Genomic DNA, 19,896 nt, shown 5'->3' on the forward strand with positions numbered 1-19,896 from the left:
CTGTCAGGACCCGGAGATTTATCCACTTTTAAATTTCTTAAAAGCGCCAGTACCTCCACCTCTTTAATTGTCATAGGTTCCATAACTTCCTTACTTGTTTCCCACACCTTAGACAATTCAATATCCTTCTCCTTAGTGAATACCGAATGTTGCAATGTTTCCTGTTACCCAAGGCTTGCAGAAAGAATTAGATTTCTGAATTAAAGGTACTGCCCACAATTTTACAAAGAATTGTAAATAGAATATTTGTAAGTCAAGGATTTTAGTTATAAATCCAAACTTCTTTTATTTACAAATAGAAAAGAAAGAAAGGTTCGCTTTGCCTGTCATATGTACATCGGAGAATACAGTAAAATGTGTTGTTTTTGTCAATGACTCGCGCTGTCTGAGGATGTGCTGGAGGCAGCCCACAAGTTTTGCCAAGCTTTCTGCGTCACAACTTACCACCCCCAACCCGTACGTCTCCAGAATGTGGGAGGAAACCCACGTGGTCATGGGGAAAGCATACAAGCTCCTTACAGACTGCGGTAGAAATTGAAATCCAAGCTCCGATTGCTAACCCTGTAAAGTGTTGTGTTTCCCTCTGTGTTACAATGCCGACCATAGTGCACTGCTCGAATACACATCCCCTAAACTCAATGCAATGATGACCATCATTACTTTGAATGTTTGGGTATATGCATTTTGGATTTATGAGCTTACGAGCAACTATAAGTTGCAGTTTGCCACTCCCCACCCATGGGTGCACCTTATACCAGAATATCCCTGATGCATTTGTTCCAGCAGTCACACTGTACAAGAACAATCTCATGGTGTAAATAATAATGGCAAGCAGTTGTTTCATGGCCGTTTGACGTAATTGCTGTGAACATCTGCTGCTTTTCTAATGTGTTATCCTTGCTGACACTCCTACAGAGCCCAACAGCTACCGATCAATGGTTGGGAGGACTATCAACGGGAGCCGGCTAGGGAAGGACTACCTTCATCTCAAGAGCCTGCTTCAGTCTGTCCGCTTCTACACAAAAGCCAGCCTGTACGGGCCAAACATAGGCCGACCCCGGAGGAACGCTGCAGGTCTACTGGATGGGTGAGTTCCCAGCTACCTGGTCTGAGATCCTCCTCATCTATAATAATGACTTGGATGACAATGCGGTCAACTGGATCAGCAAATTTCGGAGAAGCCAGAGAGTGGTAGTAGACAGTTGGCTCTCTGACTAGAGGCTTGTAACTGGTGATGTGATCGGTGCTAAGTCTGTTGTTATTTGTTATCCATATTCATGATTTGGATGATAATTTGGTAAATTGGATCAGAAAATTTGCAGATGACATCAAGATTGGAGGAGTAGTGGAGAGTCAGAAAGGCTGTTAACTTGCAGTGGGATCTGGACGAGATGGAAAAATGGGCTGAAGATGGCAGGCGGAATTTAATGAAGACAAGTGTGAGATGTTGCATTGTGGGAGGACCAGCCAGGGTAGGTCTTCCACAGTGAGTGGTAGGGCACTGAGAAGTATGGCAGGAACAAAGGGATCTTTGAAACCAGATCCATAATTTCTTGAAAGTGGAGTCCCAGGTAGATAAAGAGAACTTGGGCACATTGGTTATCACAAATCAAGGTACTGCGTTCAGGAGTTGGGATGTCTTGTTGAAGTGTATAAAAAGTTGGTGAAGCCAAATTTAGAGTATTGTGTGAAGTTCTGGTCACCCACCTACGGTAAAGATATTAATAACATTGAACATTGATAAGGATGTTGTTGGGAGTTGAGGACCTGAGTTATAGGGAAAGGTTAAATATGTTAGGACGTTATTCCCTGGAGTGTAGGAGAATGAGGGGAGATTTAATAAGATATACAAAATTATGAAGGGTATAGACAAGGTAAATGCAAGCAGGCTTCTTCCCTTTGGGTTGGGTGCGATTAGGACTCAAAGTCACATGTTAAGAGTGAAAGGTGAAATACTTATGGGGTCAAGGGGGATCTTCGTTCAGAGGTTGTGCAATTGTAGAATGAGCTGCCGGCAGAAGTAGAGGATGCGGGTTTCATTGTGATATTTAAGAGGTTTGAATGAATACATAGATGGGAGGCGTCTGGAATGCTATGCGGATCGAAGGGACTTGGCAAAATATCAGTTCAGCACGGACTAGATGGGTCAAAGGGCCTCTTTCTGTGTTGTAGTGCTCTGTGATTTTACGACCGTGACTGGATGGAGACAGTTAACTCCACCACTTCCAAGCTTACACCAAACTGCAGAGGGCTAACTGCCCACCAACTGCTGCATAATATTTGCTGGCCGTCCAGCACAAGGATGTCAGTAAGCTGGAAAAGGTGCAGAGAAGATCCAGAACTATGTTCTGGGACTGAAGTGTGAGTTATGGCTAGAGACTAGATAATCTGGTACAATTTTACCCGGAGCATAGGAAGCTGAGGGGCACAGATAGGGTGAATGGTCACATATAAGATGCTGAAGAAACTCAGCAGGTCAGGCAGCATCTACAGAGATCTACACACAGTCAACGTTTTAGGCCGAGACCTTTCATTAGGATTGAAAAGGAAGGGGAAAGAGGGAATTTTCTTCCCTCTTCCTTTCCTGTCTTATGTTGTATATGTTGCATAGGATTTCCAGCATCCACAGAATCTCTTCTGTTTATGAATGGTCAGTCTTTTCCCCAGGGTGGGGCAATATACACAACTAGAGGAGCTAGGTTTAGGGTGAGGGGGTAAGATTTGAAAGGGACCTGGGGAGGCAACTTTTTCCATCCTGAAGGTGGTAGGTATGTGGAACGAACTGCCAGAGGAACTAGTAAAGGTGGGTACAATTACAAAGTTTAAAAACCATTTGGATAGGTACATGGGTAAGACAAGTTTAGAAGGATAGGGGTCAAACCCTGACAAATAAGACTTGTTTGGATAGATGTCTTGAGCTGAGATGAGCTTGGCTGAAGGGAGTGTTTCCAAGTTGCATAACTTGGTGATCTCTTTTAGCTAACTTTCCAGTAACAATAACTCTAGCTCTGGACAAGCAAAATGGCTTGTTCCCCAAATCAAAGTCCTACATAAACATTGCATTATGTGAAATAGTACTCAATAGCTGTGAAGCAGATGTTTTTGTATTCATAGAACATAGAACAGAACAGCACAGTCCCAACCCTTTGGCCCACAATGTTATGCTGAATTTTTAACTTACTCCTTCACTCAGATTCAGCCCATTACCCTCATGTAGCTATCTATGAGTTCCCTAAATGTCCCTAATGTATCAACCTCTGCCATCATCAGTGTATTCCAGGAACAGTGACAAGCTTCTCTTGCACACTTTTCATTCAGATCATGTAATTACACGGTGCATTAAGATAGAACAAGGTGCAACAATGCAGAATAAAGTGTAACAGCAGCAGAGGAAGAGCAGTCTAGGTAAACATTAAGTTCAAGATGAGAGGAGAAGGGTTAGAGAAAGAGACAGAGGGGCAAGTTCCACACATGAAATGTCCTTCAAATCCAACAGAAGTTATAGATTGGCTGATTTCCCTCTCTGTGGTAAACCAATGTGTAATGCCCTGATTAAGATTATTACTGCTATGCTGTTTATATTAGCAGCTTTCTGTAAAAACATTGTGCCATGCTGGAAAGTGTGTTTTGGCTTCAACTAAGATAACGACTCATGTTGGCCAACTTAGGAATGTGAGTCAGCCAATCAGGATTGTAGGATGTGAGAGAAGGTTCTAGAGAGCTGTGGGGAAGAGTTTTCTGAAGGACAGTGAAGGTTCGTGTTTCTTTTTTGGTGGGATATGTGGTAAAGAGAAGATCAAGAGAAATGTCTGTGGGATTAGATCCGACAGGAAGACACAATTGCAATGAATGCTTTGCAATATGAAGGAATGGGAAGCTCGACCGGTGATTGGTGATGAAAATTCAGTGCTGTGAGTTGCAGTTATACCTAACTTTTGGAAGAGACGAGCTCCAACGTTCATGTGCACATTTAAACAGATTTAACTGTAATGGATCCTTTTATTATTTTTCTTTTCTTTCTTTTGATAACTGTTTGATAAAGCTGAAATTCTTTATAATTTTATATGTTATTAACAATCTGTTATTTCTTGCCAACTGATAACTGTGTATGGGCAATATTTACACAGCATTTGCTCAATCGAGGTTCCATTAAACAGAACACCCCAATTTTCCTGTTTGGTTGAACCCCAAATCATAGCAACCCTTGGCAGAGTTGTCTATTGAGCCAAGTTTGCCTACGAGCTCTGGTGAGAGGGTTACAAATGTTAGGACTGTTCCATGGTTGCCAAACTTTTATTTAATTACTTGAATCAAAGTTCAGTGCGTCTTTCAGTCAGTAGAAATGCTGCCTCACAGCACCAGAGATCTGCATCCCTTGGGCACTGTCTGCGTGGAGTTTGCATGCTCCCCCTGTGACCAAAGTAGTTATTTTTAGGTTCTCCAATTTCCCCCCAAAGATGCACAGGGTGAATGGTTAAATGGTAAATTTCCTCTAGTATGTAGGTGAGTGGTAGAAACTGGGGAGTGTGGATGGGAATGTACGGAGAATAAATAGGGATTAGTGCAGGACTGGGGTAAGTGAGTGGTTTGTGTCAGTAGGACAATGGGCAGAAGGGCCTGTTTCAGTGTTTTAATAGAATCAGAATCAAATTTATTATCACTGACAAGTGTTGTGATATTTGTTTTTTTGCTGCAGCAGTGCATGAAAATATTACTATTAATCACCAAAAATAAGATAAGTAAATGGTGCAGAAGAGGAGAAGTGAGATAGTGCTTCAGAAATCTGTTGGTGAAGGGGAAGAAGATGTTCCTAAAATGTTGAATTTAGATTTCTCAAGGCTCTTGATGTTAGTAATGAGATCATGAGAAGAGGGCATACCCCGGAGGCTGAGAGACCCAGATGCTGGGTTCCAGCTTTGTGACGCACTGCCTTTTGAGGATGTTCTCGATGGTGGGGAGGGCTGAGCCATGATGGGGTCTCTTTCAATCCTGTGCATTGGAGCCTCTTGATCCTAATCTGACCGGTTGTATCAGGCGGTGATGCAACAAGTTAGATCAAGCTTCACTTCAAAAGGTTAAAGGCTGGCTTTGTTTGTCGCATCAAAGCATGCAGCGGAATGCGTCGTTCTGCATCAATGACCAACACAGTCCAAAGATTGTGCTTGAAGCAGCCCACATCTGTCACCATGTTTCGTGCACCAGTGTGGCACACCCACAACTCACTTTGAAATGTGGGAGGAAACCGGAGCACTCGGAGGAAACCCACACAGTCTCAGGGAGAATGTACAAACTCTACAGACACAGTGGGAGTTGAACCACGATGGATGATCATCGGTGTTGTAAAGTGTTGCGCTAACTGCTATGATACCGTACCGCCCCTGTTAGAATGCTCTGTAAAAATTTTCTAGAGTCTTTGATGATATACAAATCTCCTAAAACTCCTAATGAAGTATAGCTGATAATGTGCCTTCTTTGTGATTACATCGCTATGCATGACTCTACGACCAAATTTCTGAGCTGCCCTGGTGGGATTTGAACTCTTACCTCCAAGGTCAGTTCTTCATTTGCTATTCCGGTAACTTAGCCACTAGGGTACTCTGTGTATAGCTGTGCCTCTTGCACGGCGTCTGGTCATCACGTGACTCTTCCCTGCTCGTCTGAGTCACCTTTAAACAATTTTGGTCTTCCGAGCATTGAGCCAGACTTGCTAACTCTGCTGGGAATCAGTCTGTGAGCTCAGACCAGGGTCAGTGGGAGCCTTTAGTTTATAGCAAGTTACAAGTCACAAGTGTTTTATACAAATATTCACTTCAACTTTCTTTCCTGTCCCAATGAAGAGTCTTGGCCTGTAACATTAACTGCTTATTTCCTACCATAGACGCTGCCTGACCTGCTGAGTTCCTCTTGCATTTTGTGTGTGATGCTTGGGATTTCCAGCATCTCTTGTGTTTAGTGTTAGGGAAAGACAATTTACATTCAGGCTGAAAACATCTCTGGATCCCCTCCTCCTTCCATGGTCCAGCCTTGTCTCCTATCAGATGCCTTCTTCTTCAGCCCTTTACCTCTTCCACCTATCCCCTCCCATCTTCTTTAGGACATAAAATAGTACAGCACATTACAGGCCCTTTGGCCCACAATGTTGTGCTGACCCTCAAACCCTGCCTCACATATAACCCCCCACCTTAAATTCCTTCATATACTTGTCTAGTAGTCTCTTAAACTTCACTAGTGTGTCTGCCTACACCACTGACTCAGGCAGTGCATTCCACGCACCAACCACTCTCTGAGTGAAAAACCTTCCTCTAATATCCCCCTTGAACTTCCATCCCCTTACCTTAAAGCCTTGTCCTCTTGTACTGAGCAGTGGTGCCCTGGGGAAGAGTCGCTGGCTGCCCACTCTGTCTATTCCTCTTAATATCTTGTACACCTCAATCATGTCTCCTCTCATCCTCCTTCTCTCCAAAGAGTAAAGCCCTAGCTCCCTTAATCTCTGATCATAATCCATACTCTCTAAGCCAGGCAGCATCCTGGTAAATCTCCTTTGTACCCTTTCCAGTGCTTCCACATCCTTCCTATAGTGAGGCGACCAGAACTGGATGCAGTACTCCAAGTGTGGCCTAACTAGAGTTTTATAGAGCTGCATCATTACCCCACGACTCTTAAACTCTATCCCTCAACTTATGAAAGCTAACACCCCATAAGCTTTCTTAACTACCCTATCTACCTGTGAGGCAACTTTCAGGGATCTTTGGACATTTACCCCCAGATCCCTCTGCTCCTCCACACAACCAAGTATCCTGCCATTTATTTTGTACTCTGCCTTGGAGTTTGTCCTTCCAAAGTGTACCACCTCACACTTCTCCGGGTTGAACTCCATCTGCCACTGCTCAGCAAACTTCTGCATCTTATCAATGTCTCTCTGCAATCTTCGACAATCCTCAACACTATCTACAACACCACCAACCTTTGTGTCATCTGCAAACTTGCCAACCCACCCTTCTACCCCCACATCCAGGTCGTTAATAAAAATCACGAAAAGTAGAGGTCCCAGATCAGATCCTTGTGGGACACCACTAGTCACAACCCTCCAATGTGAATGTGCTCCCTCCACCACAACTCTCTGCCTTCTGCAGGCAAGCCAATTCTGAATCAACCTGGCCACACTTCCCTGGATCCCATGCCTTCTGACTTTCTGAATAAGCCTACCGTGTAGAACCTTGTCAAATGCCTTACTAAAATCCATGTAGGATCACATCCACTGCACTATCCTCATCTATATACCTCAAAGAACTCTATCAGGCTTGTTAGGCATGATCTGCCCTTCACAAAGCCATGCTGACTGTCCCTGATCAGACCATGATTCTCTAAATGCCCACAGATCCTATCTCTAAGAATCTTTTCCAACAGCTTTCCCACCACAGACGTAAGGCTCACTGGTCTATAATTACCTGGACTATCCCTACTACCTTTTTTGAACAAAGGGGCAACATTTGCCTCCCTCCAATCCTCCGGTACCATTCCTGTGGACAACGAGGACATAAAGATCCTAGCCAGAGGCTCAGCAATCTCTTCCATCGCCTCGTGGAGCAGCCTGGGGAATATTCCATCACGCCCCGGGGACTTATCCGTCCTAATGTATTTTAACAACTCCAACACCTCCTCTCCATTAATATAAACATGTTCCAGAACATCAATCTCACTCATATTGTCCTCACCGTCATCAAGTTCCCTCTCACTGGTGAATACCGAAGAGAAGTATTCATTGAGGACCACGCTCACTTCCACAGCCTCCAGGCACATCTTCCCACCTTTATCTCTGATCGGTCCTACCTTCACTCCTGTCATCTTTTTGTTCTTCACATAATTGAAGAATGCCTTGGGGTTTTCCTTTACCCTATTTGCCAAGGCCTTCTCATGGCCCCTTCTTGTTCTTCTCAGCCCCTTCTTAAGCTCCTTTCTTGCTACCTTATATTCCTCAATAGACTCATCTGATCCTTGCTTCCTAAACCTCATGTATGCTGCCTTCTTCCGCCTGACTAGATTTTCCACTTCACTTGTCACCCATGGTTCCTTCACCCTACCATTCTTTATCTTCCTCACCGGGACAAATTTATCCCTAACATCCTGCAAGATATCACTAAACATCGACCACATGTCCATAGTACATTTCCCTGCAAAAACATCATCCCAATTCACACCCATAAGTTCTAGCCTTATAGCCTCATAATTTGCCCTTCCCCAATTAAAAATTTTCCTGTCCTCTCTGATTCTATCCTTTTCCATGATAATGCTAAAGGTCAGGGAGCGGTGATCACTGTCCCCCAGATGCTCACCCACTGACAGATCTGTGACCTGACCCGGTTCGTTACCTAATACTAGATCTAGTATGGCATTCCCCCTAGTCGGCCTGTCAACATACTGTGACAGGAATCCATCCTGGATGCACTTAACAAACTCTGCCCCATCTAAATCCTTGGAACTAATTAAGTGCCAATCAATATTAGGGAAATTAAAGTCACCCATGATAACAACCCTGTTATTTTTGCACCTTTCCAAAATCTGCCTCCCAATCTGCTCCACAGTATCTCTGCTGCTACCAGGGGGCCTATAGAATACCCCCAGCAGAGTAACTGCTCCCTTCCTGTTCCTGACTTCCACCCATACTGACTCAAAAGAGGATCCTGCTACATTATCCATCCTTTCTGCAGCTGTAATAGTATCCCTGACCAGTAATGCCACCCCTCCTCCCATCTCACCCTCTCTCTATCACTTTTAAAGCACTGAAATCCAGGAATATTGAGAATCCATTCCTGCCCTGGTGCCAGCCAAGTCTCCGTAATGGCCACTACATCATAATTCCATGTATGTATCCAAGCTCTCAGTTCACCACCTTTGTTCCTGATGCTTCTTGCATTGAAGTACACACTCTTTAGCCCTTCTACCTTACTACCTTTACACCCTTTATTCTGCTGTTCTTTCCTCAAAGCCTCTCTATATGTTAGATGTTCTTTCTTCGTCTCTCCTCACCATCCACCTACCTTCCCCTCTCACCCGGTCTTAGCTATCACCTGCCAGCTCTCCCAACCTTCTTATTCTGCTTCTGCCCCCCTCCCTTCCAGTCCCGATGAAGGGTCTGGGACTGAAACTATGCCTGTTTATTATTCCTCTCGATTAAAACTGCCTGACCCGCTGAGTCCCTCCAGAAGCTTGTGGGTTGGTCTCATCCAGCTCCACCATCTCCAAAGGCCCCGATCTATTCTGCAATGTGGCAGTATTGGTAAAATGGCAAAGTTAAAAAGGTAAACATAAAAGATTCTGCAGATGCAGGAAATATTGAAAAACACACACACACACACACACACACACACACACACACACGTGCGCACACGCACGCACACACACGCACACGCACTCACACACCCCCGCTGGTGGAACACAGCAGGCCAGGCAGCATCTATAGGGAGAAGCGCTGTCGACGTTTCGGGCCGAGACCCTTCGTCAGGACTGACTGAAAGTAAAGATAGTAAGAGATTTGAAAGTGGGAGGGGGAGGAGGGAGATCCAAAATGATAGGAGAAGCCAGGAGGGGGTGGGATGAAGCTAAGAGCTGGAAAGATGATTGGAAAAAGGGATACAGAGCTGGAGAAAGGAAAGGATCATGGGATGGGATGCCCAGGGAGAAAGAAAGGGGGGAGGGGAGCACCAGAAGGAGATGGAGAACAGGCAAGGAGTGATCAACACCTTATATTCCGGCTGGGTAGCCTCCAACCTGATGGCATGAACATTGATTTCACTAACTTCTGTTATTGACCCTCCTCCCCATCTTATTTATTGTTTGTTTGTTTGTTTATTTATTTATTTATTCCCCCCCTTTCTTTCTCTCTTTTTTTTCTCTCTCTGCCCCTCTCACAATTACTCCTTGCCAGCATTTTTGTGTGTTGCTTGAATTTCCAGCATCTGCAGATTTCCTCGTGTTTGCGTTTTTAAATGCTGGAGGAACTCAGCAGGTCAGGCAGTATCTAGGGATGGGAATAAATGGTCTGCTTTTCAGGCTGAGACCCTTCATCAGGACAGTTGGCAAACTGGTTTATTATTGTCATATGTATCAATGCCATCCATACAGAACATTTCATTACAATGGTGCATTGAGGTAAGACGAGGGAAATACAAATACGGAATGCAGAATACAATTTATGGTTACAGGAAAAGTGCAGTGCAGGCAGACAATAAGGTTCAAGGCCATGATGAGTTGAAGTCAAGAGTACATCTTATCATGGATCTGAGCTGAATCATGGACCTCGTACAACAGCATCTGAACACTCTGGAGCAATACCACCAATGATCCTGGTAAAAGGTTTTGAGGATCAGCTGGAAAGACAGATGCACTAACACCAGCGTACTGGAGGCCAGCCTGAATGGCATCTTCACTACGATAAAGCCAACCATCCTGATGCATAGGTCATAGGTCATCTGGATGCCTAATTCACATCTCCCCAAATGGATCCTTACTCCCAGTTGAAGGAAGGTCAGTGAGTCCCTGGTGGTTAAAGGAAGTGCTTCCCAGATAACATCAAGGTCACCCTGAAGTAATTCAACATTACATCTAGAAACTGGGAAGACCTTGCAGGCAATAGATACATACACCTGGTGGAAATCTGTTCAAGAGGGATCAGCTCTACATGAGAACAAGCACCATCGTGCCACAGGAAAGAAGCCACAGTCACAAAGGATACCTGAACAACCAAGACTCAACCACGAACCCAGGCACCCTTACTCTTGCCCACACTGCACCAGAATATGAGGATCCCGGCTGGCCACTACAGCCACCTGAGGACACAACCTGAGGAGAACATCATACTCAACTCGAGTGATTGCACAACAACCCTCTTATCGTATTAGCAGGATTGAAGCTGTCCTTGAGCCTGGTGGTACGTGTTTCCAGGCTTTTGTATATTCCGGTGTGTTTGGATGGGGAGTGGGAAGAAGAGACACTGTCAGGGTGGGAGGAGTTTTTGATTATGTTACCTGCGAGAAGTGCAGGCAGAGTTCATGGAGGGTAGGTAGGCTGTTTTCTGTGACTCGCTGAGCTGTATCCACACCCTCTGCAATTCCTTGTATTCTCGGTCCGAGCTGCTGTCATACCAAGCCATGGAGAGGCTGGATGGGACAATTTTTGTGGTGCATCAATAACTGGTAGATTGTCTGTCCCAGCGTTTGGACCCTGCCCCCTCCCTGCAATACCAGCTCTGAGGGAAATGGCCCCTTAACAGTGCAATGTTTCAGACTTCAAAAAAGTACAGCCTCTTTCAAATCTGCTGCACAACAGGAAATGTTTGACAATTACCAGTAACTGGTAAATATCACCTTTGAAAGGCCATGTGCGCTAAGGGATTTTCCATTTACGACCATGAAATTCCTCTTTATAACCACCCACCAAAGAGTGAATATTGACAGTGCTCTCGCTGAAAACAGATGTGTGGCAAAGCTTGTGTACGGGGTGTTTGCGAGAGATGGTCACCTTCAGTGTGAATATTTAAATTGCACTTTGGAAAGCTTAGGATCTGTTTCTGCAAAGCTGTGACATAAAGTAATCATGCAGCATGAAACAGTCCATTCGGCCCATTGAGCCAATGCCAGCCATTAACAAACCACTTGTACCAATTCTACACTAATTCGGTATTATTCTCCCCACATTTCCATTAATTCCTCCCAGATCACACTGCACTCGGGACAGTTTACAGTGGCTAGTTAAGGTGGAAGGAAACTGGAGTGCAGGAGAAGACTCAGACAGTCACAGGAAGAACGTGCAAACTCCATGTAGACAGCACCTGAGGTTAGGGTGGAGCTCTGAGGAATCAGCTGTACTAGCTGCAGTCCTGTGCCAATAGTACGGGCACATAGTCCATCAGAGAGATCGAGTGTTTGATTCAGGAGTCATAGAGCACTACACCTTTGGTCTATCAAATCCTTGTCTTCTGCCTAGTCCCATCTACCTGCATCTATACCACCAGCCCTCCACACCTCTCTCATCTAAGCTTCTCTTAAATGTTACAATTACACATGCATCTACCTCTTCCATTGGCAGCTCATTCCACACTCTCAGCGCCATCTGAGTAAAGAATTTCCCACTCAGATTCCCCTGAAACATCTCACCTTTCACTCTAACCTCTATTCCTAAACTGAGGGAGATAAAGCCTGCTTGCATTTGCTCCTCATAATTTTCTCTACCACTATAAGATCTTCCCTCATTTTCCTGTGCTGTAGGGATTAACATCCTAACCTTTCCCTATAACTTAAGTCTTCAAGCCTCATAATCATCCTTCTGACTACAGATTACTTTGTTCTGAGTTTTTATTCTTGGTACATCATCTGAGGGTGGTGGGGTGGAATCACATCTCTACCAAAGGAGGTATAAGGTGCTCCTTCCCTCCTGCTTAGTCCCCCAGTCAGGGTCATGTGAAGCCATGGAAGCAGGTGGTGCATATCACAAGTCCGGGCTGTGCAACGACCAACGCCAGGCAGACAATCTCTGAAGAGTATTGATAATGGCTGGGGTCACCCGTCTTGTAAAGACACTGCCCAGAAGAAGGCAATGGCAAATCACTTCTGGAGAAAACTTTGCCAAGAACAATCATGGTTATGGATAGACCATGATGGCCCATGTCATGTGACATGGCAAACAAACAAACCATAGCTGGCTGTCAGATACCTAAATCCTCTCAGCTTCTTCCCGTGATGGAGGGACTTTGATGAACACTAGCTCAGAGCAGAGGAGTCTCATTGTCTACCCATGTCCTCCTGCACTCACCCTAGCCCCCCTCACCCACACACTCCCCCACTATGTTCTGACCCCAGTGGTTCTAACGGTCCCCTCTGCCTTCCTCCCTGCAATCACACTGTGACTGTATAACATGTTGGTTAGGCTGCATTCACGAGTACATTGAAACATACAATGAAAGGTGTTGTTCGTGTTGACAGCCAACACAGGATGTGCTCGCAAATGCCACCACACATTTCTGGTGCCTGCAGAACAACACAAGCAGTAACAACAAAGCAATAATGGCAACAAAACAAAAAAAACAGCACAGCAAGGCCAGTGTCTTTCCTCCATCCCACCCAACCACCCACTCACACACAGACAGGCCTCCAGCCCCAGGTTAGGCCTCCTCTCGGTCTCCAACCGAGACTCTAGCCCAGACTTCCAGACCTGCTGACACAGGGACTTTGACCATCTGGATTTTCGCAGGCCTCTGAAGCCAGAGCTCGCCAGCCTGGGATTCATCCCTGTCCCAAAGTCGCAGACGTCGGGCCAGATCAAGTCCCAAACCTAGAGTGGTCAGGACCATTTCAAGGTCAGGGCTGAGTGAGTGTTCTGTATAGAAGACTGCAGAATGTCCAGTCAGAATCAGAATCAGGTTTCTTATTCCTGACTTAAGTAATGAAATTTGTTGTTTTGTAGCAGCAAGACATAAAAATCACAAAATAAATAAACGGTGCAAAAGACGGATAATGAGAGGTAGTGTTCATGGGTTCATGGACTGTTCAGAAATCGATGGCAGAGGGGAAGAAGCTGTTCCTGATTCATTGAGTGTGGGTCTTCAGGCTCCTGTACCTCCTCCCTGATGGCAGAGGGGAAGAAGCTGTTCCTGATTCATTGAGTGTGGGTCTTCAGGCTCCTGTACCTCCTCCCTGGTGGCAGAGGGGAAGAAGCTGTTCCTGAATCATTGAGTGTGGGTCTTCAGGCTCCTGTACCTCCTCCCTGGTGGCAGAGGGGAAGAAGCTGTTCCTGAATCGCTGAGTGTGTGTCTTCAGGCTCCTGTACCTCCTCCCTGGTGGCAGAGGGGAAGAAGCTGTTCCTGATTCATTGAGTGTGGGTCTTCAGGCTCCTGTACCTCCTCCCTGGTGGTAGCAATAAGAAGAGATGGTGAGGGTCCTTAGTGATAGAGGTCACCTTTTTGAGATACCGGTACCACCTGAGTGGTGGGGAGGGTTGTGCTCGTGAAGGAGCTGGCCGGTCTATGACCCGCTGCAGTCGCTTGTGATCGCGTGCATAAGGTGCCTCATCTTCCACAAGTTGCCAGATGGACGCCAGGGCCACAGCTCAGCCTCTCCTCTCAATGTCTCACTGTCACTCCCTGCCTTAGGACCTCCTGGATTTTCTAGGAGTGATCACTAAACAGGTTCAACATTAAAACGGAGAGAAGGGACTAATTGGGACAGTCCGTGACCAAGATATGAAGAGAGTGATTAGTTTCCTGGTTGCAGATCTGCCAGTCAGTCACCTTTTGCAGTGACAATTACACCCCTGATGCTGCCATACTCCACTCCTGTGCTCTCTTGATGGAACAAGTGAACCTCAACTTACAAAAGCCAAGGAAACAGGCCATTCAGCCCACTGAGTGCATGTTGACCCTGAAACACCCATTTAACTAATTTTGCACTTATCTCAATTTTTAGAATTCTCCCCACATCCTCAACAAACTCCTCCAGATTTGCAACATCAAAGTGTGAGGAAGTTTGCCATTGGCCCCATTGGCTTGCTCAGCCATTTAAGAACATAGATCATTGAGATAGTACAGCACAGGAAGAGGCCCTACAGCCCACAATGTCTGTCCTAAAGATGATGGTAAATGTAACACTTTGGCCTCCACATGATTGATATCCTTCAATTTCCTGCACATTCAAATATCTTCTAAAAGCCTCCTCTAAAAGCCTCCTGAATGCCACCATTCTACCTGCTTCCACAACCACCCCTAGCAGTACATCCCAAGGACCTGCAACATTCTGTGTAAAACATCTCCTTTGAACTTACCCTCTCTCATGTTAAAGTTATGCTCTCTAGTACTGGACTTTTCTACCTTGGGAAAAAAATTCCAGCTGTCACTCATAACTGTATGCATTTCTATGCAACTGTAAAGAAAGCATGGCAGCGCCTCGATTTCTTCAGGAGTTTGCAGAGGTTCGACATGCCATCTAAAACTTTGACAACCTTTCATGGGTGCGTAGTGGAGAGTATATTGACTGGCCTGGAATGGAAACACCAATGCCTTGAATGGAAAATCCACAAAAAGTAGTGGATTCAGACAAATACATCACAGATAAAACCCTCCCAACCATTGAACACATCTACATGAAACATTGTCATAGGAAAGCAACATCCAGTATCAGAGATCACCACCAACCAGGCCGTGCTCTTTTCTCGCTGCTGCCATCAGGTAGAAGGTACAGGAGCCTCAGGACTCACACCACCAGGTTCAAGAACCGTTATTACCCCTCAGCTATCAGGCTTTGAACCAGAAGGGATAAATACACTCAATTTCACTTGCCCTGTCATTGAAATGTTCCCACAACCAATGATATCACTTTCAAAGATTCTTCATCTCACCTCTTATTATTTATTGCTACTTATTTATATTTATATTTGCACAGTTTGTTGTCTTCTGCACACTGGGGGCTGATCTTTCATTGATCCTGTTATAGCTACTATTCTATAGATTTGCTGTGTATGCCAACATGAAAATGAATCTTGAACATATATGAACTTTGATAATAAATGTACTTAGAACTTTAAACTTTGAACAAGTTGTTCAGATGTTTCTGAACTTTGAGCTTTTCTATCAATTCTCCCCTCAGCTCCCAATGCTTCAAATAGAACAATCCAAGTTTGCTCAAGTTCTCCGCATAGCTAGTAACTTCTAATCCAAAGAGCATCCCGGAAAAAGCCACTCCAAAGTCTTTGTCTGGAAATATGACAACTCTGAACACAACCATTAGAAAGTGCAATGTTGTGGTCTTATCACAGGAACCATCCTCCCATCTATGGGCTCTGTTTTGACTCCTTAAAGCAGCAAACATAATCATAATCTCCTACACATTCTCTCTTCTCCCCTCTCCAACTGGGGGACAGATACAAAAGCCTGAAAACATGTACCATCAGGCTCAAGGATGGTTTCTACCCTGCTGTTATTAGACTGTTGAACGAACTTCTTGTACAACAAGGTTAACTCTTGACCCCAGAACTGACCTCATTACAATTTTCCACTTTATTGCTTACCAGCACTGCAGATTTCTGGTATCTTTTACTTTTTATTCTGCTCAATGCACTGTGTAATAATTTGACCTGAATGAACAATATGGAATACAAACTTTTCATTGTATCTTGGTATATGAGACAATAGTTACCATAAGACCATAAGGAGCAGATTTAGGCCACCTGGCCCATCGAGTGTGCTCCACCATTCAAACATGGCGGATTTCTTTTTTTTTCTTTCCTTTTCAACCCCAGTTCCCAGCCTTCTCCCTGTAACCTTTGATGCCAAGTCCAATCAAGAACCTATTGATCTCTGCCTTTAATACACCCAGTGTCCTGGTCTCCACAGCTGCATGTGGCAACAGGTTTCACAGATTCACTCCTTTAGGCTAAAGAAAACATCTCTGTTTTGAAAGGGCGCCCCTCTATCCTGAGGCTATTGTCCTATCCCTCTTGTCCCAGACTCTCCCACCATGGGAAACATTCTTTCCACATCTACTCTGTCTAGGCCTTTCAACATTCGAAAGGTTTCAATGAGATCCCCCATCATCCTTCTGAATTTCAGTGAGTGCAGACCCAGAGCCATCAAACGTTCCTCGTATGATAACCCTTTCATTCCTGGAATCATTCTTGTGAACCTCCTTTGGACCCTCTCCAATGCCAGCACATCTTTTCTAAGATGAGGGGCCCAAAGCTGTTCACAACACACAAGGTGAGGCCTCACCAGTGCCTTATAAAGCCTCAGCATCACATCCTTATTCTTGTATTCTAGGCCTCTTGAAATGAATGCTAACATGGCATTTGCCTTCCTCATCACCGACTCAACCTGCAAGTTAACCTTCAGGGTGTTCTGCACAAGGACTCCCAAGTCCCTTTGCATCTCAGATTTTTGAATTTTCTCCCCATTTAGAAAATAGTCTGCACATTTATTTCTACTGCCAAAGTGCATGACCATTCATTTTCCAACATTGTATTTCATTTGCCACTCTCTTGCCCATTCTCCTAATCTGTCGTAAGTCCTTCTGCAGCCTACAAGTTTCCTCAATGTTACCTGCCCCTCCACCTGTCTTCAGATCGCCCGCAAACTTGGCCACAAAGCCAACTATTCCATCATCTAAATCATTTATATACAGCACAAAAAGAAGTGGTTCCAACACTGACACCTGCGGATCACCACCTGTCACTGGCAGCCAACCAGAAAAGGATCCTCTTATTCTTATGCGCTGCCTCCTATCAATCAGCCAATGCTCTAACCATGTTAATAACTTTCCTGTAATACCATGGGCTCTTAACTTGGTAAGCAGTCTTATGTGTGGCGCCTTGTCAAAGGTTTTCTAAAAGTCCAAATATACAACATCTACTGCTTCCCTTTTATCTATACTACGTGTAATCGCCTCAAAAAAATTCCAATAGGCTCATCAGGCAGGATTTTTCCCAAAGGAGACCATGCTGACTTTGTACTATATTGTCCTGTGTCACCAAGTACTCCATCACCTCGTCCTTAACAATTGACTCTAACATCTTCCCAACCACTGAGGTCAGGCTAACTGGTCTATGATTTCCTTTCTGTTGCCTTCCTCCTTTCTTAAAGAGTGGAGTGACATTTGCAATTTTCCAGTCCTCTGGCAACACGCCAGAGTCCAATGATTTTTAAAAGATCATTTCTAATGCCACTACAATCTCTAATGCTACATCTTTCAGAACCCTACAGTACTGATCATCTGGTATGGGTGACTATGTACCTTTAGGTCTTTCAGCTTTTTGAACATCTTCTCTCTTAAAGTAGTATCTGTACCCACTTCTCTTCCCTCACACACTACAACATCAGGCATGTTACTCGTGTCTTCCACAGTGAAGGCTGATGCAAAATACTCATTTAGTTCATCCGCCAGCTCCTTGTCCCTCGTTATTATTTCTCCTGCCTCATTTTCTAGTGGTCCTATATCCACTCTTGTTTCTCTATTATTTTTAACATGCTTGAAAAGACTTTTACTATCCACTTTGATATTATTATAAAGCGAATATATATTATAAAGCTTGCTTTCATATGTCATCTTTTCCCTCCTAATGAAGTTTTAGTTGCTCTCTGTAGGTTTTTAGAAACTTCCCAATCCTCTAACTTCCCACTAATTTTTGCTTTGTTGTATGCCCTTTCTTTTGCTTTTACAAAAGCTTTGACTTCCTTTGTCAGCCACGGTTATGCTATTTTACCATTTGAGTATTTCTTCATCTTTGAAATACATATGTCCTGCACCTTCCTCATTTTTCCCAGAAACGCATGCCATTGCTTTATAAATATATTAGTATATATTAGTAATGCCAGTACTAATATGTTGTACTAATATGGGGAACTAGAACCTCACACAGTACTCCAAGTGCTGTCTAACCAAGGTTTTGTACAGTTGCAATGTGACTTCCTGATTCTCATACTCTACCCCCATTGCAATGAAGGCAGGGCCCTGTTGAACAGAAGCTTGTGGCTAAACTTTACTTAAGTGCCATTCACCTTACCAGCGGTAGATCGCTGGATTCCCTTTATGCCTAAGATCTGTCATCACTGTCTGGACTCTGCTCAGCGACAGGGCCTTGCTGCCTCCCTGGACGGAGAATTCCAGTTCTCACTGCCCTCTGGCTAAGTGGTATAAAGCTGCTTTGCATCTTGAGTGCAAAGAATTGCAGACATGGTGAACAATGAGCTCAGAGCCTTCGGATTGCAACACAATTGCTCCTCAGTCGGTCCTTGTTTGTCCAGCCAGATCCAGGCAAAGCACTGAGCAAGTGTTCAAAAGACTTAGGGACAGAGACCAGCTCAGCCAGGCTTTCTCACGGAAGGCTGAATCTCATCAGGTTCGTGCCAGTCGTGAGGCGGACTTCTGCTGCCTTTCTTCAGCAGAGCACTCGAAGGGTTAATACACAGAGCGCTCAATATAGCCACAGGCTGATAGAGAATTGACTTATAAATCAATGGGGCTTTTGGAAAAGCAACCCCTTGGTCCTCATCCTAATGAAAACCATTAACTCAACAAGCTTTTCAAATCAGCCCTCTCTTCAACTGCTAATTTAAAACAACATACTTCAGTGGAATTTTTTTTGTGCGTCGATTTTGGAAGGTCAAAATTAAATGGTGCTCCCTTTCTGCATCTCCTTCTGTTTAATGATTGAATGCAAACAGTGCAGGAGACACTGATTCACTCCCAATGATTAGGACCACTTATCAGGGGTAGCTTCCCCATGCAGCAGGTGGTGAGTGTTTGCAATGAGCTGCAGAAATAATGGCTGAGGTTGGCACATTAGCAACATTTAAAAGCCATTAAGATAACTAAAGAGAAGCTTCTTAGGAAACTGAAAAGTCTGAAGGTAGACAAATCGCCTGGATCAGGTAGTGTACACACCAGCGTTCTGAAAGAATTGGCTGAAGAGATCCTGGAGGCATTGGTAATTTCAAGACTCACTAGATTCTGGAATGGTTCCAGAAGACTGGAAAACTGCAAATGTCACTCCACTCTTCAAGACGGGAGAGAGACAAAAGAAAAGAAATTATAAGCCAGTTAGTCTAACTGGTGGTAGGGGAGATTTTGGAGTCGATTATTAAGGATGAGGTCTCAGGGAACTTGGAAGCATATGATAAGATAAGCTGTAGTTAACATGGTTTCCTCAAGGAAAGATCAGGCCTAACAAATCTGTTGGAATTCTTTGAGGAAGTAACGAGCAGGATAGACAAAGGGGAATTGGTTGATGTTGCGTACTTGGATTTTCAGAAGGTCTTCGACAAGGTGTCACACCTGAGACTACTTAACAAGCCACAAGCCCATGGTATTACAGGAAAGATTCTGGTATGAATAATGCAGTGACTGATTGTCAGCAGGC

General features: G+C 44.5%; 1 protein-coding gene across 1 annotated transcript in view; it reads left to right on the forward strand.

Annotated features, from left to right (window-relative positions):
- The window catches only part of hpse2 (heparanase 2), a 461,866-nt gene that overhangs the window by 197,808 nt on the left and 244,162 nt on the right, over positions 1 to 19,896 (forward strand). The window contains exon 5 of the mRNA XM_059947076.1: positions 916 to 1,087. Within this exon, the coding sequence (XP_059803059.1) occupies positions 916 to 1,087 (172 nt within the window). The remainder of the gene's footprint in view (positions 1 to 915; positions 1,088 to 19,896) is intronic.

This window comes from Hypanus sabinus, chromosome 22, assembly GCF_030144855.1.
Source record: "Hypanus sabinus isolate sHypSab1 chromosome 22, sHypSab1.hap1, whole genome shotgun sequence".
NCBI lineage: Eukaryota > Metazoa > Chordata > Chondrichthyes > Myliobatiformes > Dasyatidae > Hypanus > Hypanus sabinus.